Here is a 26,606-nt window from a genome sequence, read left to right on the forward strand (position 1 = left end):
GGAAGCCGGAAGAAACGTAAACCGTAACGACAGTGTTACGACAATGTTCAGGTAATAATAATGCCTTCATCGCAAGGGCCGTCCAACAGTCCAGGGAGGGGTTAAGAAAGGGGCTTTGAAAATGAGCAAATTGTGACTGTTTATGCAAACGGTCCCGGGAGCCGACGGAAGCCGATGTCCTTAAGAAATCCTCGAACGGGTTGGAACGCATCTTGAACCTGTTCTCGGAACACCCCGCCGCCCATCCTACATTTCGGTGACCTGATGATGATCACTTCAGTCTGTCAGTCAGTCCATTGAATTTCCATCCCGGCGCGACGAGGTCGATGAGTGTCGCTCCTGCGGATGGTCTTTAATTTCAATAAATGTGTCAATTAACAGCCATCCGCAATTGGCCGGACATTACAAACAGCGAACCGGGCGATTCGAGGGATGGGTGCACGCGAGCTGTAGCTTCCGTTTTGATGTGCGTCCGTGTGTGTTTGTGTGGATTATGGTAAAACAGACGTCATACTGGGTCATGCAAGAGGTGAAATAATTGTCAGTGCCATCGACAATTTGAATATCGATTTCCACGGCGGATGTGAAATAGATGTAACAACTTCCGATAATTATTAAAGGAAATACAATTTTCTGTTGAATCTGTCTAGATTCCGATTAGAATTAAAAGTAAGCTGTGTTTTCTGGTCATCATTATTGCTAAAGGTTACTTCTACTTGTTTGTATGTAATTGACAAGTATCTTCATATTTTCCAGCTCACATCGACCTTTTTCCTCTTCAGGACATTCCTCTCGCTTTAACACTGTATGCAAATGGTCTTGTCAAGGCCATTTATTAAACATACAAAATGTAGGTGTGAAGAAATGAGAGAAGAGAAAGAGACGGTCTAATTTAAAACAGTCAAATGCAAGTACAGCTACGAACTGCAAGCAAAACCGTTGCATTGAAGTTGCCTGTTTGTTTGTTTGTTTGTTTCTTTTTTTGCATCGTTTTTTCCGCCAAAAGTTCGTCAAATTCTATTCGGCTATATTTTTGAAAAGGAAAACTTTAAGGTCTCTTCTGCACTGCATTGACCGAGTACAGACGGTTGCATTTTCTGTAGCACCAGGACAAAAAAATGGACAAGGGGTGGAAAAATAGCATTAAAACACACTCATAAAAAAAGGCGCAGCACAACCAAGGAACAGTAGAGTCATATTTAACGATACGAGTCACGTTCAGTGCGTCGCAAGGCTTGTTGGTTACCAGAATTAGGTCTATGAAGCAAGGAATGTTTCCGAGTGCAAGGGTTTACGCTGGCGGGCATTTGTCTGCTCCAATATTGCACTGTTGTGTGCTATGTGAACATAAGTTACCTGCAATTAGATGAAATTAATTTTATTGCACGGTTATTTAAATTCTTATTTTTTTCACGGAAAGCAAAAGGTTGGTTTGCACCTTACGACCGAAAAATCGTGCAATTAATTTTAAAGAAAAGGTTAATTTGCAATAGGAAGTTAAAAACCAAGAGATAAAAACAACCCAAAACGGGGTATAATTGTTACCTTTCACGACAAAAACCCTTTCGCGATGTAAATACTGTCACTATGCACTTTATTACCGCAACTCCCATTTCAAACAAGCAGCAAATGCAACAACAAAACTACAACCACACTACACATGCCTGTTTATTGGCAAGCGGACCAATCGTATCGAACAGTAATGCTTAAACAATCCCCAAAAATAAGCCCCAGCCTCGGCGATAGTAGGCCGTGCATACATTATTGGTATTTCCCTTTTAATTGACCTCTCGTGCGTACTGCGCCGAGCGCAAACGCAAGCGCAGAAGGGCAGAACAACGCATCAGTGCTCGCAAGCAAACCGCCCGAAGCGGAAAGCAAGGCGAATAAAATATAATATTATATTTGCCCCACTTTGGCAGTCGTTTGGAGGGTTCGTTTTTTATTTTGTTTTAATCTTTGGAATCTGCATTCCATTGCACACTGGAGGAAATAAATTCGCTGTCACAATCGAACAACCTCGGGAGGCGTGACTCTACTCGCAGCGTATTTTTTACAGCATGTGCAACCATTCCAGCCTCCGAAAATATACGAACATTTTTGTGTTTTTTTTTCTGTTCCCTTTCGCAGCAGCGATGTGGCGGAGGGTAGCAATTCAGAAAACAATATTTAATATGACATCATTGCCAAAGTCACACATGCACTGAAACTGCCCGGACTGCTACGTGCAAAGGTGCGGAAATAAACAAAACGACACCACAAACACAAGGCAGAAGTTGGACGTATGGAAGATTGTACAATTATGTCGTATTTTGACAATTGTGGCCCATCGTTCCAACAAGAAAGGGGCACGTTTTTGAAGAGCCGATCGTTGCTTTGTTGTTACGATGACGATCTTCTCAAACCCGCGCTGTAGAAACCCCTTTTACTTTCGTGCTAAATGTGTGCGACAGTAAATTATACCCAAAGAACCGAATCCGAAGTGCATAGTTGAGGATGAGTTCTACCCACAAAAAACAATGCACCTTCTACAGAAGGAGGTCTTCAGGCATTATAAATCATCAGAATCGAAGATAAATGGTAGATCGGGAGAAGCGGCAACAAATTGGAGCGAAAGCACCAAGCAACGAAACATTTGAAGCAGAGCGGCAGATGAGAGACGATAATAATAATAATGCTTTGCCGATTGCATAAAACCTGCACAAATCTGCATCGGGTGCAGTGCAGTGGTGGTTCAGCAGAACCCGGAGAACACCCCCCGATCCCGGCAGGTGCCAGCGATACCAACACAAACACTGGGAGTAACAACTGGGGGAAGGTTGGCAGAGCCATTTGGGCTACTGGCGGGCTGAGAAGCCAGTACCGAAAGCAGACACGACGGAACGCGCAGCGATGTAATTATGTACAGAGACTGCACACTGTGTAGCAGCACTGGTGCTGCCCAAAAAAGGAAATGCTTTTTTGTTGTCAGATTTTATTACGTTTATTATGATAATTACTTTTGGATTATTTTATTATTTATTGTGCGCGGGTAACGGTTTGCGAAGCACGGTGGAGGCTTTTTGGGTACAAGGTTCAACGAGAGATACGAAAGTCGAACAGACCAACCATGTAATTTAGTTTAGTTTTGTTTTGAAGGCAAATTTAACAAAACATTGCTGCTCTACTGGAGAGAACCTCTAAACACCCGGACTGATGAATGTTCTGTCTCTTTATACTTGCAGGCTAAACTGTTGGAAAACTCCCAAGCATGGTTAGGAGCGTCTACGTCATCAATTGCTGGTAAGTTACACAATGCTTCTAGATATTTATCTTCAAAACTATGATCGGGTCAAACTAAACTACTTTTCCAGAACTGCCCTGTAAGTTCTCAGCCCAAGTGACCCCTTTTGAACACCTTCAACCGAGGCCATAGTGCCTATACTTCGTACCTAGAATAAGACTCTGTTTGAGCTGATAAGATAATATTACGCTAAATCTGATTTGTTACTTCAAAGTAATGAACAAGACATCAATATAAGCGAATTGATCTTAATCGATGAACATTCCAACAAAGTAGAAGTGGCGTTCTTTATTGTTTTGAAACGACTCAACACTCTTACAAATAACTACAATGACTTCATCAAAAGCGTTGAGGTTTCGATCAAATTCCCACAGGATACTGGTCCATTTCAGCTAATATTTATGACCAAATATGAGCCTTGCGGATATCGATTTTTATCACTTATCAACACAAATGTAAGCCTGGTATAACAAACCGGTCAAAGTACAGGAACAGTTCTGGCAGTTTCCGTTTCTGCCAAACCGCCCCAACTATGCTATCGCCCATCTCAAAGCCTCTCCAACAAATTGGATTAAATCGTACGGATCAAATACGATTTTGCTACAGGATAACCGCCTACAAAGAAAGAACGAAACAGAAACGAAACCACACACGGAAGATATACTTGTAACTCTTTCTAAAAGCGAACCACGAACACACAGATACCTGACCAGCTAGATCAGGTAAATGCCACCACTACAAAGCCCCCACCCCCCAATCCGCGAGATCTTCCTCTGGATATAGATACGCCGGTAGTACAACGTGAACTCATCATCCTCACCGACCCTCCAAAATAGAGCCTAGGACGACCATGCGCATCGCTTGAAAGGATTGCCGATTCGCGGCCTCCCATTTTTATGTTCCCCACAGTACGCTGCTCGAGCGTATGTATCGGACCATCGAGTGTCTTTGTCTTTGTATGTATGCACTCCAAAAACCCCCCTCCCCTTACCCAAACGGAGCGAGGTGGCTCTGTTGCAGAGGATTTAATTAAAAAATCTATATTTTTGCAATTCACAAGCCCGATCACCCCGGGAACCTCAGGCCGCGAGCCGCGAATAAAGTCGCACAAATGGTTCCGGGCTTCACGGCCGCCTCATCGAACATGCCTCTGCTGGGTCGTCCTGGGTCTTTTCGTGGTTGTGTCGTTTCCTTCAACCCGTTTGTGTGTGCTAGTGTGGGGTTTATGCCTACCCTTCACCCCGTTCGTCCGTAGCGCAAGGCACGATATTCTGGCGAATGTGTACACATTATCAACGGCGGTCGGTTTCATTCTGCTGCCGAGCCGTGCTCCCTTGCTACTGCATTTTTTTGCATGTCCAAGCCTCTTGTAGATGTGTATATATTTCAAATAATTTTTACTCTACCTTTTATTTGTAACCTCAGCGGCCCGTTCGCTTCGACAACCGGCTTTGGAGCTCAAGAGACGAATGCTTCTGGGTCAGCATTTGCCGTGCTCAGCTCCAAATCATTTTTCTGTTCATTGGAGTGTAGTGATACATAGCACATAGCAGAGCATGATGAACATGATGATGATGTGTATCGAAACTTAGCTCTCATGAGATGATAAAATTTAAGTATACCTTGTGTCGTGGTAGAGATTTCACAGTTCTTCACTTTACAGAAAATGTAATATTGTAATATGTAATCTGTATACTAAAACTACTATCTTAGAAAGGCAGCAAAGATTGACTTTAGCTTACCATCTATCCACCACTTGCTTCCCGTTCCCTTGATAAGCCGTACTGGAACAAAAACGTTATCACAAGATCAAAAAACCGACAAAAAAGGTCCATTTGTTTTTGCCTCCCCATGGCTCCCTTTCCTTTCGACATCCTTCGATGAGCACGGACAGCACCGATCCGGACTAATCTTCCTTTGGGGCGTGCGTTTGGAAAAAGCGCCCGTGTGCGTGTACGTGTGCGCATTGCCCAGAGAAGGTTACCTCGAGGTTTTCCTCGTTCTTTTTTTTGTGTTTACTGTTTTGTCACTTTCCATGTGCTTCCCGCTTTGTGCTTCCATTATGTGCATCCTTCCGGTACGCTGCATCTTAATTGCTATTTCCTTACACGCACCGGGCACCGAGCAGCAGCAGCAGCAGCACCATCGCCAGCAAACGCAAAGTAAGACTGACGTCGAACGTCCGATACTCCGATGCCCGTTTCCTGGCAGCAAGTGTAACAGCTCGCGAAAGTGGCGTTGCAGGTGGCTGCCACAACCCCAAAACAACAGCAACAAAAAAACGCATCTCTCTTATGCCGAAGGTTAACGACGCATATGCTGTGCGTATCTCTGGTCTGTAAGCTCGACAGCTCGAAAAAAAAAAACATGACTAAAACGTCACACATCCCGACACCCAGCGCGATTCGAGGCGATGGACACATTTCACTTACAGGCAGGGCACACACGCACACACAGAGAAGCCCGTGAACATACCGCAGCTAGTGCAGCGTTTTTCCGATTGAAATGACGTAACGTGCAAATAGTGGGTGGTGCGGGAAGGAGGCTATGGTAGTGCCCAGCTTTCAATTTCAGCATCCCATCGCACGCATAGAAACTGCCATCTGAAAGGTCTGAGGCTCATCTGACACTGGCAAACAGGATTTACCGAGGCGCATCTGCGCGACCGTTCCCACCGGTACGGGCGCGTCTGTAATCCAGGATGCGTGTATGTTGCCATGCCATCTCGGTGCTTTTCGCACGTGTGCGTGGCATTAGAAGATGAAGGAGCAAAAAAGTGCACCCGACAAACCCTAGCCCCCACGTAGGCCTAGCGGCAAGGCAAAAGGGCAGGAGAAAAATGTAAAACCTTTTGCACATATTTGCATCTTTGCATCGTTGCTTGCGTCTTTTTTCACCCCGTCAGACCGAGTGAACGGCAACACAAAAAGCGATACATTTTCCAGCATAGCTGGGGAACAAAAATGTCTCCGCTTCGTAAGGCAACTGTCTATCTTTATTCTGCTGCTATGTTCTGGTTTAGATAGTTCGATCTTTTTGTTTCTGTGTCTTCTGTTTGTGCTGATCATCCATTTGGGTTTTGTTTTTTTTCCCCCGTTCTCGGCAGCCATTTCTCGCCTCACTGCAACACAAATTGGAAGTGTGTTCCTTTCATCTTGCTATTGATTTTGAAAGAGAAAAACTCTCTTTTCCTTTGTTTTAGTTGCACACAAAATGCTTCATTTTTGAGCATTTTTTTTTTTTCGAGATGATTTAAATCAAAATTAAACACATTGCAATAGAAAAAAGCGGTTTTAATTTTGTTGAAAAAAAAGGTGCCATTTGCCGTCCACAACAATAGCTGTAATTAATTGTAAAATGTTCCTTTGCATCTACTCCAGCAGTAGCAACGTTGTTGAGAAGAAACTGAAGCAGTAATAGAAGAGCGGGAGAGAAAAAACAAGCGAATTAAAATGGAACATTTGTTAAATAACAAAACTTTTGCTCCCGGAGGACTGGTTGGTTCTTATTTTTTGCTGTTTTTTGTGTTGTTGTTGTTCCTATTGCCCTCTCTCTCTCTTTTTCAATCCATTTCTGTTCTATTTTCTCACTGCACAAACAAACGAAAGGAACGAACGAACGAGCAACGAGAAAGTAGCAAAGGAAAAACTCCAAAACTCATTTACCAAACCATACCACCGGGTTTGGTGTAGATGATTTTCGATTTTTCCGCGACCCGTTTCACCGAAAAACCGAATCCCTGCTGAACCGGCCGAGGGGAGGGTGGAGGATGGGCAATAGAGCAAAAAAATAGGTGGTGAAGGAGGGTGAAAGGAGCCAACCCTCCTCGAGTGCTCCTAGCCTATGGACGCTATTTCGCGGGACGCTCACGGCCCGCGTTTGTTAATTTACGCTGCCATCATTTTTAGCGCAGGGGGAACAATTAAAAATATGTACGGGGCAGAGGCAAAGGCATTAGTAAGGAGGGGGGGGAGGGGGTAAGAAAAAGGCAGGTTAAAAATATTATACACACAAAAAATACTAAGAGGGACTTGCAATAAATATTTGATTAATTAGATTTTTTCGTCGCCCGGTGTGCTCCGCCGCCTCCGTTTGCCTAAAAGTAAAGCGTTTTTCTTTTCGGGCCGCAATTCTTTGCCATTTGTTCCAACGGGGAAGGGGCGAACGTTTTCCTCATTTTTTTCTCCTCCGGGTTTGCCCTTTTTCCATCACTCATTACATTTATTTCTACCTCTCTCTCTCTCTCTCTCTCTTTCGCGGTCTTTTTATAAGTGTATGTAGGCGTAAGAATAGGTATAATTTCGAGCCCATGCATTCATATTTCCCTCGCACAGGGAAGCAGCAAAAAAGCAAAAAAAAGAACCTCACACAAAATTAAACAAATCTTCCTGCTCTCGCTTGTTGATGGTCGCGGCCGATCGAGAATGCTATGCTGGAGCACCAAAAATAAAAATTAGAACAAACGCCGTGCCGTGGCTAAATTCCGGCCCGCGCAGAATGAGTAAAGTCCGCTCCATTTTGGCACCGCCACCATCACCCGGAAAGCCAGTAAGCTTTTCATACAAAACAATATATAATATTGCTTGTGCGAAAAATTTCTCCCCCCCCTCCCTCGAGAGCGGGTGGAGAGGGGAGGATGGTGGACAGAAATCAACCCAACACGGAACGGAACGGAGGATGGAAAATTACCTTTCCACTGTATGAGGTACGGTCGTGCCGGAACGGTGGCTGCTGCTGCTACTGGATGCTGGTGGGCGATGATTGTGATTGAAATGGAGTGAAAGGAATAGGAGGAAGCTCTCAAGTGGGTGGAAGAAGAGGAGGTATTGGGGAAGGGAGGGAGGGGGTGCACTGTATCGGTATCACGATTGCGCGCGTAGCCCGGTTTCATTATGTTTAATTTATTGATTGAGTTTGTGCTCAGCTCATTTCGCGGATACGAACACTCCTGCAAAGGAATGGCACAAAGAGAGGAGTATAGAATAGAGGGACGGCGCATGGTGGATAATAGGAGGTTTTGTAATATTTTTTGTTCCTATTCTTGTACCGCTTCTAGTGCTATTATTGAATGCTTCTCGTTGTTGTTCACTGTATGGCAGCATAAAATTGCAGCATATCGGCTCCAAAACAAGAGAGAATATTTCCATGTATATAAAATCGTTGATAAAGTACACAAGATTTTTTAGGGGTTCTCATAGTTGTGGGACACTTACTGGACTTTTTCTTTTAGAAAGTAAACTGCATATCATGGAGATTGGACTCCATGGCACTTTTTTTGGACAGGCTACTCGGAAATTCCTATTGGATTTGTCCAACAAGGGTACTGTCGAGTGCCCAATTCCTATTACATTAAGTTCATTTCGCGTAAGAAAGAGAGTCAAAAAAGTGTTCCAAAACTATGAGAACTCCTGGAAAACCCTGTAAAAAAGAAACATGCTTTATTGAAACGTAAGATAATATACTTCATCAAAGTCATTATTTTATTAATAAAATCCTTGTAAGCGCTCAATTCACCATTCCACTTCGCCCATTACGCCCATCGTCAAAAAGCACCTTTGCACACTTGCACCATGCCGGAAGTGCATCTGCCCCTCTCCCCACGAGCACTACTGGAGTCGGTCGGGCAGTTGCACTGGGCGATAAATGAAATAAACATCCAATTTGGAATGCAAATGGGCTGGAAAATGATATAGATTAAATTGGTCGAACTGTGCGATCGGCTCGGATTCACTTCCGCCGACACTTTCAACGCATTTGGGATGCTACTGGACCACCCAACACTTAGCTGGGGGATGTGGATTGACCAGAAGAAAAAAAGAATAGTCGTCCCGTGCCAGCGTAATTACCGTGACATTAAATGGCAAATTATCCGCACAATCGGTGGTTGGAGGCGTTAAATTCAGCGACATCCACCAAGCTGTTGCTGTTTCTGCGAGCATTACAGTGAACAAATGTTGATATGTTTCACCTAAACTTTAGACAAAGAAGCTAAATTTCGTTAATAATAATAATTTATAATATTGCATAAAATATTAACACATTTTCCCTCCACATATTGGCCCGAACTGAAAAAAAACAGCAACCAAAACGGAGTGCGCGCACAAAATACAAAAGATTTCCGAAGCCGGTCGGGATCACAAAGAAAACCAATCTTTTTCCGTCCATCTACCGCCCCACAAACACACACATACACACCAGTTAACACCCAAGCAACCTCTCCTGTCTCCTCCCCCACTCCGCAGCAGGGTTGATATATATTTGTAATATATTTTTCATCATTTTCTTTTATGTTTTCCGCGCCGTTTTGCCGCCCGGTTCTTTACCGGTTTTCCTATGCCCTCTGCATTCGGAAATTATTTCTTGTAAACAAAAACGGCCGCGCCGTGTGCCGCGCCGTGCCGCCACCGGGAAAAGTTGAAAAGAATGGAAAAACTTTGCCATATTCCACCACCCCGCCCTCCCTGCTGTCCCTCTGCTCTGCTGCCCAATTGTTTCGGCGCGTTTACGCTGGGGGAGGCAGCGTGTGGGTGTGAGATCCGTTCATTTCGCTCGTAAATAATACACACACTCACACGCACGCATACACGTGTACACCCATGCAAGCAGCCGGTTTTCGTAAAATGCATCCGTGTATATAAATTTCCACACTTGTGTTTTTTCTCTCTCTCTCTCTCTCTCGTTCTCTTTGTTGCGAAGGAAACAGGATGCTGCGGGAAAGCGCCGAGCACGGGAGCGGGCATTTTCCGCGTATTTTCCCCCCTCCCAGCTTTTTATCCACACATAGTTCTTTCGCTTTGTTCTTGTTTTGTGCTCCGGCCGGCGTTTCGGTGTTTTGTTCTTACACTTCCCTTCCTCCCCCCCCCCCCCGTTTTTTTCCCTGCCAGCACTCCCCAACACAATGAGTTGGCCCACGTGTTTATCTGTTTTTCTTATTTTATTTCTTTTCGTCTTCTTCGGCGGTCCTCTCCCGTTTCACTGGACCACTGGGACACACAGGGGTGGACTGTAGAGGAGAGGGGTGGGAGGACATATTTTTCATCCCACAAGAAAAAAAAACATCCCCACTTCTACCCCTTTGATTGCATTGCATCCGCGGTCGCGAGAGACAGCAAAGGGCCTCATCTTAGCACGTCCGCGCTGCTGTAAGTTATTTTCGGTCTTAGTTTTTCCCCCCTGCTCACCGACCACCCCAAAGTCCGCTCCACTGTTTCAAGGACTCGCTTGCTCTCTCTCTCTCTCTTTCCCTTCGTCTGGACCGATTAGACTGCCATGCCTGGAGAAGGAAGAAGCGTGAAGGGTGATAAAGACGATCTTTTTTCATATTTTTACGCTTCACTCATTGTCTTTGCGCCTTTGCGCCTTCCCATTCGTCTTGCGCTTTTGTCGCAACGGTAATCCCCGTCGGTGTGTGTGTGTGTGTGTGTGCTATCTCTTTCTTTATTTTTAATTTTTCTTTTGTCCAGCCCGTGCTGCCCTTCGCCGTCGTTTTGTCTCCCCGGTCCCCGTCGAGCAACGAAGAAAGCCTTGTGCGACTTTAACTTTGATGTAACACGCGGCAGAGTAATTATTTACATTCATTCCCTTCCCCAGCCGCCAGCCCTGCCCGTTCTCCTTCTCCTCTTCCTCCTTCTCCTTCTTCTTCTACTGCCATCAATTGTCATTTCAAAATTACTTTCATCTCGTTTCACCGCTTTTTCCGCTGTCGCACGCCGTGGTTCGTGTATTGCGCTCTCGCCTTGAAAGTAAAGCTTCAGAAGCAATGCTTCCCATCCCTCGCCCTCCCCACCCGAGGGCTACTCATTTCCCTTTTCCCGCTTTCAATCGGTAAGTTCCAGTCGTCATCCAGCATCCGTTAGTTACACTTATGCTGCTTCTTGCCACCTTTCTGCCACCCTTTGCGCCCTCGCCAACGATCCTCGCAATGATCGCAGAGAGAGCGAGAGACCGTACCGTGTTGACGTGCGTTATGTTGTTTCCCGCGTATTGTTCAAGGTGTAACAAGACCACCCTTGCTCACCTCCCCCCGCTGGGACAGTCGTCTTACCGAATGCGTCTTCTTACCTGCTGCAATGCAGCCGCATCCACTGCACTCTGAGATGCACGCGCCAAGCCACAGAGGCATGCAAGTACGTTAGAGTTTGGTGAACTTTTTCCCGCTCAGTCTGCCCCTTCTTGTCACCCCTTTTGGGCGGAAAGTTTTACGGCCTTTTACACTGCATTGCACACGAAGATGCTCTGTACGGGAAGTGCAGTCGGTACAGGCATGGTGTGGTACCGTTGGTACGAAACAAAACCGAAACGAGAGCAACGATTCAACGCGAAAAATAGCACATTTTTACACTCATCGCGAGTTTTTTTGGTTTTGTTGCCTTCCACCATGTTTCACCACCTTTTCACCCTCACATTGGCGATAATGTGTATCGCTTTTTTGCCCTCTCTCGCACAGGACAACATTGTCTTGTCTTGTGTGTTGGCAGGTTGTTGGAAAAGTCGATCCAGATGCAATCGTGTACGTGTTTTGCCAGTTTGCTTGAAGAATTAATTTCTTACTCCAGTTAAAGCATCGCAACATTGTAATTAACAGCAAATATTCTACTGAAAGCAGATGTACAACTTGCTTTAAAAACTCTTCTGCTCAATGATTTCCTGTAAATTGCGATCCTTTTTTTTTGCACCCGCCCCGTGTACCACTTTTCATCCAACTTTTCACTTCCCTTTTGCTGTTTCTCTCTCTCTCTCCTTCGAACGACCCATTTGCCATTTGCCCTTCGCGGAAATGCTCGGCCCAAGCGCCGATCCATTTCATTTAAATTTTTCATTTTTCATTAATCAATTATTAATATTAAGTCTTTCTGCACTTTCCTTGCGCTCGCGTTCGCTCTCTCACTGTCGCTCTCTCCCTTCCTTGCGCTAGGAACCACCGAACGGCCGAAGGGAAACTGTTTATCCGCTTTCTTGTACAGGACCTTTGCGAAAGAAAATCGGTGCCTTTTTACCTCTCCCACGTCTCGTGGAGTGTAAACTTTGCACTCTGGTCATCTTCCCCCCCTCAGATGTCCGGTTGATTTGTTCTTTTGTCGCGTTTTACGGTGGGGCTATTTTTTTTTTTATTCGGGCCCCTTACGGGTGACGTTTCATAGTGTTCCATTTACATAGAGGGAGGGCTGCGTGTTTTTTCTCCTGTTTTGCTTTTGTGTAGATATTTTATTTCATTTAAAATCATTCTTCTCTTTACCGAAGCCAAGATTAACCTTTGCCGTTTTATGCGACATTTCCGCTTCGTTTACTTTCGTGCAACTGCTGAGGGTGCTGATTTTCCGCTCTTTTTTTCGCTTTACATTTTCTTTTCCTGTGTACTTCGTCACTTACATTCTTCGCTTTATTTCTTTTATATAATAAATGTATGTACTTATTATTTAACACTCTATTTACACCAGCGTGCTCACTGCTGCACCTTCGTTAAGGATAATTTGGCGCCATTTTTTTTTTTTGTTCTCTTTTCCTCTCCTGTACAATTACTGTCCTCTTTTTTCCATTTTTTTGAGCTGTGCTGCTCCATTTTTACAATTTTACTTTTAATTAAATATTAATGAAAATTAAAATGAACCAAAGCGAACGGGCAAGAAGTGATGAATGATGATGCACTCTCGCTCACTCGAACCACTTCCCAAGAACACGCCACCGTTTTAACCGTCATCGTCGTCATCATCATCATCATCATCTTTGTTAGGGCAAACTCTGACCCGTCCTGGCCTGACCTGACCCGTGCCTACCGCCATACTCCAACATTCAACCTTCATTGCCGTAATTTTTCATTTTTATTTTCAATTCCGGGACCCGGACCGGTGTAACCGAGCCTTAGGAGCTCGAATGAAAAACAAAAAACTTGGCCGTGTTTGGTGGAGCTTAAAATACCGAGAGAGAGAGAAAAAGCCTCATTCCAATACGCCACGGTGAAATAATTGCCAGCAATCGAATGTGCCGATTGATTCATTTGTCAAGTAATTAACATTTTTGTCTTGACGTACAAAACGCTCCACAACTTCCAGTATCGGGGAATTGTTTTACCAATCCACTGTGCACTGTGTGTGTGGTTCAGCCCTTCGATCGATGTAGGGATTGGTGCGGTAAATAAGTAAATCGACTTTACACGGCGCACCCCTTCCCCGACCCGATTCGAGTCGATACGTGGAAACAAATCACCGGGCGCGCGTAATTACTGCATAAGGATATGAAGGGGTTTTAATTGATTTTCCAATAGCCGGTCTCGTGCCCGCGTGTGTTTGTGTGTGGGGATGTGGGGATAGAAAAACCGGGAAAACAAACCCAAACCGAATGCGCACACGCGATCGAAACATTTGCCACAATTAATGGCAGTAAATATTGCAGCGAAACGATGCGAGGTTGGCTGAGGACGGGGTTCACTGTAAAATGCATTCGTTTTCTTGTCATTGTTTGTTTTCCCTCTTACTCTTGGCTCCATTTTGAATTCGATTGGAAATCTATTTTGGTTCCAAAAAAAACAGGAGGGAACATAATTCTACCATCGATTTCAACTGCCGCCACTGTTTGTCGACGGTGCCCTGTTTGGCCGATTATCTTGATTCAATCTGTCTCGCATCAGGGCGTTCAATCTGGAGTGGTTGTCAAAGAGGGAAATCTATTTCAAATTTCATTGTAGTTTTTTTTCTCCCCCAAATATTCTTCAAAGTAACGCTTCCCATTGATTAATCAATATCATATATTTAAAAACTTCAGTTCTAACAGCCGCCAGTTTTCGCTCCCAATTTTGCCAATAACGAAGTGTAACCTGCCCGCGTAACACCTGTTGCTTTTGCACGCGCATTTCCTTTTATATTTCTTTCACCCTCCCCACACACACTCACACACACAATTCAACGTTTGAGCGGCCTTTTTCCACACCTTTCGGGGCAATAAAATCTTTGCCTCAAATTTTGTTAAAATAAATGCGCGCTCGCGCAGTTCCCTGCTTTCGACACCGAAACTAATCCACCTGCTGCTGCTGCCGTCCGCATCGATTGTTTATATCGACCGGAAAATAAATCACCCGATCAAAAGAATCTTTTCTTCTTATTTTTTTCTTACTGCCACCCACATCCAAGGGAGAAGAACAAAAATTCGATTGAAGTGTTTCGTACGGGAGGTTTTTTTTTTGCTCCCCCTCCCCTACAAAACCACGACACAACAGGCCCCGGGCGGGTCCTGCACCACCGAAGGTGGAAGAGGTTTACATTACCCTTTGATGCGTGCGTTGATCAGCACCTTTGATCGCTTTGAAGCGCTGTTTGCAAGGGATGGATGGGTGAGGCGATTTGAAGGCATGTTCGGATTCGATTCGATGGGTGGCACGATCACTTCAACAAGCACTCCAACGATCACACACGCGCAGCACTCGACAGTTCGGTTTGGCGGTGAGAGCTCTCACCGTTTTTTTATTTTCTTGCTTTTCCTTTCCTTTGGCTTTCTTAATGGAAAACCCCTTCAATTGCGAAGGACGCTCCAACCGGCTAGGGGCAACATATTTTGCACAAGCAGCAATAAAAAAATAACCATCATATTGAACCGTAGCTACAAAAAAAGGCAAACGCAACGGGTCCGACGAGGCGTTTGAATTTGTTTGCTTAAAATTTCAACATTCATCTCCAATGAGCACACACACACACACACAGATTTTGTCTACACCCTCAGAAGATGCTGATGCTGAGCTGATTGTTTTGCGACCGCTTTTGTGTATGCGTGTGTGTGTGTGTTTGCGCACGGTCTAAGTGTGGTGCGCGCATTCCAGCTGACCGCGGAACCGCGCAACGCGGTTTCGCGCACATTCAGCGCTGTTATTTATTTAATTTTTATTAATACGTTTATTTAAATGTGTACCATGGGCGGCGGGAACCGTTTCTGCGCCACCCTTTCTGTGTACGGTGCGCCAAAGCAACAAACGAAATTAACCCTTCAGATGGTGGGAGTTTTAAAACTCTCCCTGTGTCGGGTGAAATAAATTCCAAAACCCACCCCGAAAATGGGTAATTAAATATAGTTCAAAACTACCTTTACTACCGGCAGTAAAACACACCGACACAAATCATGAAGATAAATATGGTAAAGTTTGCAGATAGAGCTCGTGTGCGCCTTTAGGAGTTTAGCAGTTGATGGTGATGGTGGAGTATTAAAATTATTCAGACACACACACACACAGACACACAGTGTCCGTCCCGTCCGAGCGAGCGAGATAGTGAGCAGAAATTATTATTTCTGCCTTATTTATGATCGCAATAAGAGCAGTTGTAATAACAATAACGATCATATATTTGGCTTTATGCGCTCCGTCCATTACCCGGGTGATCTCTTCTCCGGGCTTCCCTGGGTTTCCCTCCCCCCACGTCTATGGCACGCATGTGTACGTGAAATTCAAACTCGAAACGAGCAAAAAAAAAGAAGAAATTATATTTTTGCACCGATCCCCATGGGCGCTCTGAGTTGCCTCATCGTTTCACTTACTCTTTCATTTTTATTAAGCAGTCATTAACCTCCACGACGATTCGAAATAGAGAAGTGTGCAAAAGGGGATGAAAAACAAAAACCAAAAAAAAAATACAACAACAAGATTATTATAAAAATACCAAAACACCACACAGTCCAAAAGGAATGGGAGAGCAAAAAAAGAGTAAAACAACTCGAAACACCCCACCAGAGCACAAAAAGAAATAGCGTCGAAATCATTGGCCACCTCCTCATCCTCCCTCCCTCTCCACTACTTTGCCGTCTCATTCTTCCATGGAATTGCTCACACACAAGCACAAACACCCGAACGGCAAGAGCAGCCGTTGGTAATGAGCATGAGGAGGTATATTTATTTCTATCTGTTAGAGATTACCGAAGCATTAACGATATAGCGCTTAATTGCAAACGCGCAAACAAATGCGTTCCATTGCAATCGCGACCGTTGGGATGGGAAAAGGGGTGTGGAAAAGCAGCAAAGGAAGGAGAGCCAAAGAGCGTTGAAATTTAAAATGAAAAGCGAAATAGAAGGCAAAACTTTATAAAACACACGAGACAGACAAGCGTACAGACACACACACACACGCGTTCCGATCAGCGTTTGGGAGGGAGGGAAGGAGGTGATGTGCAGATAAACAGAAGGTATCATAAAATAAGATGATTTTTGGGGGAGGGAGGTGCTCGTTATGATAATATCATCCCCCTGTGGGGAAAACAAAAGGAAGGAAGGAAATTAGAGCGCACGGGGTAAGGTGGAGGATGGAGGATAAATGAAGGAGTAAAAAAGCTTTTACCACCGCCACAGCCCCCAGCCTTGCCACCCCCATGGCTGCCGATCCGTGTTTTGGGTCACCGATCTTGCATTACGTGGATCGCTCGCAGTACGGGTGGCACGAGGATCGTGTCACGAAGGTGGAAGGGGCACTTTAGAAGGGGCTACGATCGGTTAGTGAAGGTCTTTCTCTAATCTGGGGCAAGTTTAACGATTGTGCGTCCTATGGGATTTGAAAACAAAAAATTGCTTTTCCGAACGATCATCATTAAGATTAAGAAGCAGTGTGATAGAGTGTAATTTTCACCCCTTTTATGCTCTATAAATCAAAGCAATTTTTGTCAGATTGTCACTGTCTTTTATTTGACTTTGACCTTCAGAATAGGGGTAAAAATACATTTTTTCGCACAAGTATAAGTAATTCATAATCAAGAAATGCAAATAAGTTTTAAAACTACCTTAATAAGTTCAAGTTTGTGCAAGAGTTCCAACAGGGAACAGCATAAAGAGCAATTTATAATTTAGTCCTTCGAACCGGATCACAAAAAGATTGGTATGCAATAAAACAAGCAAGGCATTAATTTGACAATCTGTTTGTTTAAAATGTTTGTCATTTAATTGCTATTTTTAAACCCGTATTATGCACGATCTAATCATGAAAACTCTTCCACACAGCATGTTCAAACATCTTCCTTAAACCCCCCTTTTTGGGATCACCCTTTTCTACAAAACCTTGCAGCGGATCGCTTACTCCTGCAGTCGGCTGCGCAATAGTGCAATATTTAATTACTCCGCCTGCGCTCATACCCTCAACCGATTTGCAGTCCCATGCTGCACTATCGCGCACCGTGTTGCCTATTAAGTTTACATGTTTTTCTGCCCATCAAATCAAATCAAATCTGCCCGCAGCCAGAAACAGAACTATCAAGCGGCTACGTGACCGGTGATGATGTGATGATCGTTCAGTTGCACCCGGTTGCACTGATAAGCGACCAACGTGCTCCTCCAACACACTCACGACGCTGTTTTGTAGTGTAGCTGTGACCTGCAGTGGTGTGCAAAAAAAAGAAAAGAAGAATGTAGTTAAAACGACCCGAACAAAAATAACACAGCACTGTGGCGCTGAGCGCTATAAATAATAACTATTTGCAATTAATTTACTACACGTGATCCATCGGTACAGAGCTGCCCCGTTGGGTTGTACCTATTTTCCATACCTTCAATATGCACACACACACAAACATACAGACAAGGACAGTGTTGTCGCAAAGGGCTGTGATTGTCCAACTCGTCCACACGCCCTTACAACCGTGTTGCAATTCCGGTAAATCGAAACGATCGACATCGGAAAGGGGGAGCGCGAAATGATCGCAAATAGAAATACAGCTCCACCGCATACGTATGAAGGGCTAGTATGGGTGACGCAATGAAGGGTAATCAAACGAGAGGGAGCTTCAGCTGCGATGATAAACAACAAAAAAAAAGGTAATGAAATTTAAATACTGCGCTGTCGCAATATCTGGCACGCGTTGTTCCAACATTGCCACCCAGCTTCACCAAACGGGGAAGGGAAATATTTATAACGTTGTTCACAGCAAACAAAAGCGATTCGATAACTAAACGGGGAAAAATAGAACGAAAACGGGGCTCGAAGCGACTTCGATGAGTGACGATCGCGTAATGGAAATGATCGTTACAAACTTCCTTTCCACCTTTGGGAGTACAAAGCTGTAACGTCGCTCGAACCCACACTCAAAGCATTAACTACCGCATTGTCAACGGAGATGAAAGAAAGAAAAAAACGAGGTGAGAAATTACCTTCGCATCGGTGTTCGATGTTAGTTGCGTGTGTGTGTGTGTGGTTTTCCTCCACTACTAGCTGCGTTACGTCGTCAGGGCCTATTTTTGCCCTTATGTGTGAGTATGTGAGGTTGTGTTTTTTTCCTCATCTTTCCAAAGAGACTCTCTCGCACTCCCCTCACCCACAAGATGAGTGTTCATTTAACGATAATTGCTATATTGTTTATTATATGTAATTTAGTGTACGAAAAAGATAGCGAACCGTGATCGTGCGCGCCGATAGAAGAGCTAGGGGCCGCAAAAGAGCGAAGGGAAGCTGGTGGTGGGTGGTGTTTGTGGTTTGAAGCATTCAGCATTCCACCGCACGTTGTTCAAATATGACACATTCGCGCTTATTCCGGCCCCGCTAGCCTACACACAGCCCGACACACACGGCACGGCCATAAAGATACACGGGGGAATACGGGGGACCGTGGAGGCATGAAGAGGCACAGAAAAAAAAACGGGATGACTTTGGCGGCGTGCTCGTAAATGTTTGCCGCCCCAGCTGGTGTGCATTAGGGAGAAGTTTCGGTGGGGTGAAGAAGGCCGCCCTGGTCTTGTTTCGTTTTTTTTCTCCTAGGCAATCTTTCTAAAAGCGGCAAAATTAAATGGTAAACAACATATAAACACATCGCACACACACACGCATGCACACATTTTCACACAAAAAAAAACACACACATGATGATGACGGGTTGCGAGAGGCAAAACAGAAACCCCGCTGCACACAATACAATACACAATAGAGCAAGAGTGTAGGTGCGCGCGAGCGCGCTTTTGGAGGTGGAAAACTCCAAAGTAATTTTCCACCGCCCGACCGACTGTGTTGTCCCGCGTCTGCCCCTTGGTGCACGTTGTTCGAGACATACACACACAGCACACCAACTGCATCCAGGCGGTGGTAGAAGAGATGGCGTAAAAGGTATGCTGCTGCATTTAGATGGGACTTAACAATTGAGCTTAGTAGTAGTAGGAAAAGCAATGCGTCATCGGCGTGCGCGCTCGCGTGTGTGTGTGTGTGTGTGTGCGAGTAAGTGTTAGTGCCCTGCCAACCACGTGGCGATGATGAATTTTTATTCATGCTTGTAATGAGTAATGGTGGTGTGAAGATAAAAGAAACCGTTTTATTTTACCCGAAGCCCCTTTTGGCCGCTTTGGCCCGTTTGGTTGACTTTTTGCTTGAAATTTCAGCAAGAAGAAGGCGGTAAAGGAAGGACGGAGGGCGGGAAAGGAACATGTCAGATATCTTATAGCAATACACACAAACCCGCACATGCAATCACGCTTGCTGTAAAATATGTGTAAATTCACGGCCTTTCTCTCGTTGACCTCATCGCCGCTCGTTCGTACCACACTGATTAACCTTTCCTTTAATTTTCCCATTCCACTCCCCCCATCTGCCCACCGATGCTCCATTGCTCCAACTGTTCGGAGCGATCCACAGTGACCCTTGGAGCGGATGCCGACCAAAAGCGGGGTGGTAGGGTGGCGGGTAGGTGATGGCAAACAAAAACGATCGTGCAATATGTTTGCGTTGACATGTTACATAAACAGACAAGATGTTGCTTTTGTGTCTGATTATTACATTTGCTTGCGCAGTTTTCTTTTCGCTGTTGCTGTGCTCTTTCTCTTGTGCTCTCTCGCTCACTTCAACCCTCTGCATCTTTTCATATCGCACGATGAGTTCAAAGAAAGATGCATGTGTGGAAATAAAACCTCCCCACGAAGAGGCCCGTGTACGCCATACGATGCGCCGACATTGATACACCGGGCGCGTGGAGCAAAAGAAACGGATGGAAAGGAACGGTGTCTGAAATTGGAGCATCTTTTTCCTGTGTCAGGTTGAAGCGTGTTGTATTTATGACGCGTGTCCATCGCAAGCAAGCAAAACCACACACTGGTTGGGATGATTGTTTGAAGGCTAGGCTTTTGTTGGGGAAGGTTTGACAGAATTGTTGCAATAAATTGTGTTATAGTCATATAGCAATATGTATGCAGCGGTAGCAAAGTATACAAAGAAGACGACATTTTGATGGAATTTAATGTCAATGTAGTGGAAGAAGAAGAAGGATGTGGAATATAGGAAGTAGTGTAATCGCCTCTACAATATGCCTCCTATTACGAACTGATGATATCTTACTCTAACATGTGTTCACCTACCTACAGACATCCAGAATAGCAGGAATAGAACATATTTGGCTTATAAGACAGTTCAGGACTTTCTGAACTTGTGTTTGTAGAAGTTCTGGATAAGAATAGAATTGGAGGTGGAAAACTCCAAAGTAATTTTCCACCACCCGACCGCCTCAGCTCAGAACCTTCAGCTTAAAGCATCGCGTCATGAAGAATACTTCTTAAAACCTCGTTCTTTCCAATGCTTCCTTCCAAAGAATGACAACTTCATTCGGGGAAGCTCTCCAATCGTTTCGATATCCTTAAAACCTCTGTAAGAGGAAGATCTCCTGAAAGATTTATTCAGTATGTCACGCTCCTACAATGACTCCAGACACAGCCGAACTCTTTACATATCTGTAAGCTGCTTGAGAGGATGTACTCGTCTGTTCTTCTCTTTATGCTAGCATGAGCCATATTCCCAGGGAAACTATTATTCTATAAACTGTTACAACTAACTATTTGTCTATATTCAGAGTCTTGTAAGAGTTTACTTTGCAGGCTTAACCTAGGTAGCAAGCTAAAAGATCTTCAAGTAAAGCTCAATTGATGGATTTTGGATGCTCATGTTTTTCTAAACCGAAAGTCTAGAATGAGAGAGCCTGGGAAAGTAACCCTTTACAATAAACCTGGAATTTTCCATTATCGATTCTTAATATCGATATTCACCTCCCCAAATCTTCACTAAAGCTTGCGCGCATAAGTCAAGTGCCTAAATGGTTCATGCAGTTAGTACTTTAAATCTTCTATCTGAAAATGACCAAACGAATTGTCCTCCATGAAACCCCTACGCCAAACAAAACTGCTGCTATCAACTTCTACTACCAATGGGAAACACATGTTTGTAAGCCTTACTAGCCGGTGGGCAATTTATTTATTTAAAACCAATTTTACCTACCCACCCATCCACAACAAAACAAAAAACAGGAGCAAAGCCGGAACAAACACTGACAGGCGTAATCGACACTAAATCCTCCATAATTTCCCACTTGTTGCACCGGTGCAGCAGCAGCAGCAGCAGCACGCCATCCCGAACAACAAAAAACCCTGCACCCCTCCACTCAAAAAGTCTCACATCCTTCCCCCAGGATTCCCCAAAAACTGCCGACTACCCGCACTACCGAAAACGTGTACACGCTGGTATGTAAATGATTATCCGATAATCGTATCAATCCACACATCCCTGGCGGGCACCGCGTTCATGGGGAGAAAGTGAGAGAAATTGCCAATCGGTCAGCATCGACACCCAACCACCACCGTTTGTCGCGCCGTGTGTGTGTTTGAAGCGGCAAAACGCACAACACGGATAAACACACAGAAACGCACAGTAAAAAAGAAAAAAAATACACACCCACTCGGCTCCCACACACCGCGAGTGTGTGAAAACGTAAACGCACAGTCAAATAAACACTACTCCCCCCTTTCCCCACCCTCCCACCTTTCTCCTTTCCACCCACCTCATTGTGGTCCACCCCAAAGTGGCCAGATTGTGGCACAAATTATGATGCAACGATGGATGGGAAAACGTGCGAAACGTGCGCAGATTTTTGTATGTTTTCCCTCCCAACATCCACACAGACACACACACACACACATGCACACACACGCTGGGTGGTGTATATTTGTCGAAGTGCATCAATGCACCATCGCACCCTCCCCGGGTTGGGTGGTTGGGTGGGATGCAAATTGAATGAAAATCATGCCACGTGCCCACGGCCACCGAATTGATGCTGCCGCTGTTGCTGCCTGACGCGATTTATGAGGTTACGGGGCAAATTTCGCACATACACACACACGCACACATCCCTGCCTCTACTCTTTCACTCCGAATAAACATCGGCCAGCCCAGCTGGGGAAAAGGTAACAACTCACTCACTCACACCGAACGTAACGCGCCGAATGTGCGCCGATGCCGAACAACAACAGAAAAAAAAGGTGACGGAATCATTGCAAACGGTCAACCGGGTATTCGCACCCTGCCTGCGACCCCTACCTTCCCTCATACCACATTCGGGCGCATGCAGATGCATCTGGTGCATCATTCACCGCACAAGAATGGTGAGCGCGGGGGGTGTTGATTGGGAATTTCGGGAGTGAATTATGGTGCATGGTGGCTGGGTATTGAAAGTCGCGTTTTGGTTTGGGTGGACGCACGCCAAACGGGGGATTAAAGCTCACAGGCAAATGGGTGGTTTCGGATGCGATTTTATCTCGTGCTCAATTTGGGCGCTTGAACGCAGCCACCGCCTGTACCGCCGTACAATGCGGATGAATTGGTGTTAATTAAACTTTGCGGGAACAACAGTAGAAAGGCAAAAACCGGCCCTTAGTTTGGTGGGTTAGTGGGTATTAGTTTGATTTCGGAACTGGTTGGAAGTAATTTGTTGACGTGTTAAGGGTGGAATATGGATTTAGATCTCTTCAAGACTCTGTTGAAATTTATAGAAAAATAAGGTTTAAACATAATGCCCCAACGCTTTGTGGGAAACAAAAGTCTAGAATGATTTACTCTCTTCAAGCCACTATTTTTCATAAATTTTGGGCGTTTTTGTTAAACAAAATAGTACGAACGTAACATATTTTTCCTCAAAAATAGAAAGCATGAAGTTGCAAAAGTGTTTTGCAATTACTTCAACATAAAAAAAAACTCAAACAACTTCAATATTCAGTAACGATATCAACAGGCTGGACCCATTCCGTCCATCCGACCATCGTTTATCAATGGACCGGTCTGTTTGCGGACAAGTCATCTATTCCACTTTTATTCTTCGAGCAATTTCAAACCTTCCCTGCTATCATGTCGATCGATTGCCCAAAAAATCGCCCAATCGACAGGACAGCGAACAGAGCATCGTATTCACGTCGGGGCATCGTATTCAGTGTGTTAGCTTCACTCGCTAAAACACACTCCAGCATGAAGTGCAAAGCTTCAGCAAGCTCTCTCGCGACCAGCTCGTGACATGCCAAACATTCTGCTTTGCTGAGGAGGAGTGGAGGGGAAAGGGAAAGAATTGTGTCATAAAAAAACCCAACCCAACCTGTACCCCTCAGCCGAAAGCCCCACGCGCAAAGTCAACCTCCTCTAGTGACGACAGCCGATAAAGCTACACCGAGTTAGGATAGTGCAAAAACAAAACAAAAAGAAAGGAAGCTGCAAATGGACCTGTTTCCCGGTCCTGTGCTTTTCTTTTTTCTATGTTCTATGTGGTATCGGCAAACAACAAGCTTTCAACACCACACAAACACACACACACACGCACATGCAGTGTTGTGGTGTTGCGGTTACAAGCCCGCCAGTTTTTTCATCTAAATTCTGGAGCTCGATCGTGGTGGAGCTGGAGCAGGAGTGCATCGTTGCACTTTGACACGTTCGCGTGTACGCGGGCATGAGAAGAGAGCACGTTGTGTGTTCAATTTCGGCCGTACACATTGTCAGCGCATTCGTTAGGACCGCTCAAATCGAGAAAAAAAAACCGATACCGATGGATGCAAAAGTGCACACTTGAGCGCAGTGTGGCTAAATAAACAAGAAAGAATGTGACCATGGTAAATTGGTCCACGATGGCAAAGGGCTGTAGTCCGTTGGGAAGGATGGGATGTTAAATTGGGCGCCAATTAGTGTGACTGGGCAGTGATTCATGCTGTATTTGTGTTGCTTTCTTGAAATATTTGCATCAATTTTGTATATTTGTTAGTATTTTTTACTATTTTTCTGAATTTTAATGATTTCATTATGTAAATATGCAATCAAGGGAACTTTACCCTAACTTTTACCTATGCTGGTTTAGTCCATTAGGATGTATTTTTTGTATTTGTTTCCTCAAGGAGCTTTCTTACAAGTTGTGATTTAACACTAACATAATATTGTTTCTGACTTCTTCTTTGAAGGAACTGCATACAAAACAACTCCAAAACTGCTTTGTTCACTTACTAATATGACTCAATTATCGCTTTAAATCTTGCTCATAGCGGGTGTCATCTACCAGTCCTTTCTCTACCAAACACAACATTCCAATTTCGGCTAACACAAATGAAAATCGATTTCCATCGATAAACAACCGCCCTTTTAGTGCCTACAAAAAGGCACGGATTAAAATTCACCCAAGCTTAATCGGTAGCTTGACAGCTCGGTGCCACCGGGTTTGCCGACCACCTAATCTGCCATCATTTAATTTGTTTTAGTCAGCCAGCAGTCTGACTGTAGCCAGTCGTTCCTGCCCCGCTTTAGCGTGCTTGGCACGTGCCACACTCGCCAACAGTTGCCACATGGTCGGGTGCGTAAATGAATAATGTGGCACGCATGCACCAGGGCTCGACGGGAGGCAAAACCCCCGTGTGTGCGAAACATGTGTTACCTGTCAAGTCGCAATTCATTCCACGCTGGTTGAGTTGGTGTTTGATTCTTGTGCTTTTTGTTATTTCCTTCCCATTTTTTTCTGCACGTTCCTTTTTGACGGATCGGTTGAGTGCGCATTTCTTGTGGGCAGTAGCAATAAAAAAATCACACACACTCACACACACCACCATCACAGTAAGCTAAACGGTAGCTTTTGCTATGTCAGGCTGCTTACAACTCGCTCTCTCTCTCTCTCCCTCTCGCTCTCTCTATGAAGCATCCCACACGTCCTCCCCCCCCCCCCACCCGGACGTGTCCCAACCTACTAAGATAATCAATCACTCGGCCGGTGCATCGCGCTTGCACAACAAAAGCAGAGCATGCAATCCGGAACAAAAAACTGCATCAGCGCAAAACTGGCAGCAAGAGACGAACCCGACAGCGTGCAGCAAGCAGATATACGATATAATACACCATTCTAATGCGAGGTGACGGTGGGTATAAGTAGCAGCAGGTGGGGGAAGATATACTTTGTTATATCTCACCCGTCCCTCTCTCTCTCTCTCTCTCTAACACACGCGCTGCGACGCGATGGCGTTCGCCAACGCCGTACACAAAGTAACATTGTCATTACTATATTCATAATATTAATTATTTACGACATTCTGCACGCAATATTTATTTGCCTCGGCAATGGGCTGTGGTTGGAGTGTAGAGAGGCGGCCCTTCGTACGTAACAAACGGCCCTTCCCTTACCCACTTACCCGGCCAAAGCCACCCCCCCGACCGACGACTTCTCCACTGCACGCGAACTGTTACTTATGAAAGAGAAATAGAAGTACACAATGTACAAACACACACACACACATAGAGAGGGCACGCACACGTGTACTAAAACCACAGGTCTGTGAGTGTGTGTGTGTTTGGGTTGAATTGCACCATCCAAATGCCATGGTGTACATTAGGGCACCCAAAGACGGGGGCAAAAGGGCTGCCTGGGATGTTGTCAAACGGTCCGGTTTGATGGCATGAAATGACGCAGCCGGAAAGCGGTAGACACGGCAAAAGGTTTCCATATTTTTATATATATTTAATATACTAGCCCGTGCCGTATTGCTTCCTACTGGGTTGAATTTCCCCAGAGCAAGCAGAGAGAGAGCGAGAAAGAAAGATGAAATCATAAAATTACATCACCTCACAATGCGGCTATAGGTGGCGTGCAGTTGCCTTCTGTTTGTGCCGTCCACACAGTCCACACACGATCACACGATAATGACTGCTTTGCGAATGCATCAATTTGTCTGGTTGGAAGCTATTTTTTTTATTTTTTCTATTGTAAGCACACATACCTGTATGCCAGTGTGTGTGTATATGTGTGAAAGAGAGTGTTTGAGAAGCCAGTTTAATAGTAATCACAACGAGCTTAATCACACACGACTTAGTTGCATGGGCTCAATTTTTCATGCCGCTTCACAAGCATTGCTGAGGAACTGCGACACGAGGCCCAAGTAACATTTTAAGTTTTATCATAGTTCTAACAATGTTGTTATTATCATGGCATTAAGTATTCAATTCATAGGAGTTTTTCTTGTATGTCCTCATAAAACCATAATAAAACTCTTTTAAGCCTGAAAGGGCCCATCTACAGAACTCTATTAAAACTATTCGTTGCAACCTTCTCTAGA

At 44.8% G+C, this 26,606-nt stretch overlaps 1 protein-coding gene across 9 annotated transcripts in view; it reads left to right on the plus strand.

Moving 5' to 3' along the window:
- LOC120897012 (protein bric-a-brac 1-like) overlaps positions 1 to 26,606 on the plus strand; it is a 138,612-nt gene that overhangs the window by 100,748 nt on the left and 11,258 nt on the right. For all 9 annotated transcript variants that reach the window (XM_040301612.1, XM_040301592.1, XM_040301601.1 and 6 more), the window contains exon 3: positions 3,225 to 3,282. In XM_040301612.1, coding sequence (XP_040157546.1) covers positions 3,225 to 3,282 — 58 coding nt within the window. The remainder of the gene's footprint in view (positions 1 to 3,224; positions 3,283 to 26,606) is intronic.

This window comes from Anopheles arabiensis, chromosome 2 (assembly GCF_016920715.1).
Source record: "Anopheles arabiensis isolate DONGOLA chromosome 2, AaraD3, whole genome shotgun sequence".
Lineage (NCBI taxonomy): Eukaryota > Metazoa > Arthropoda > Insecta > Diptera > Culicidae > Anopheles > Anopheles arabiensis.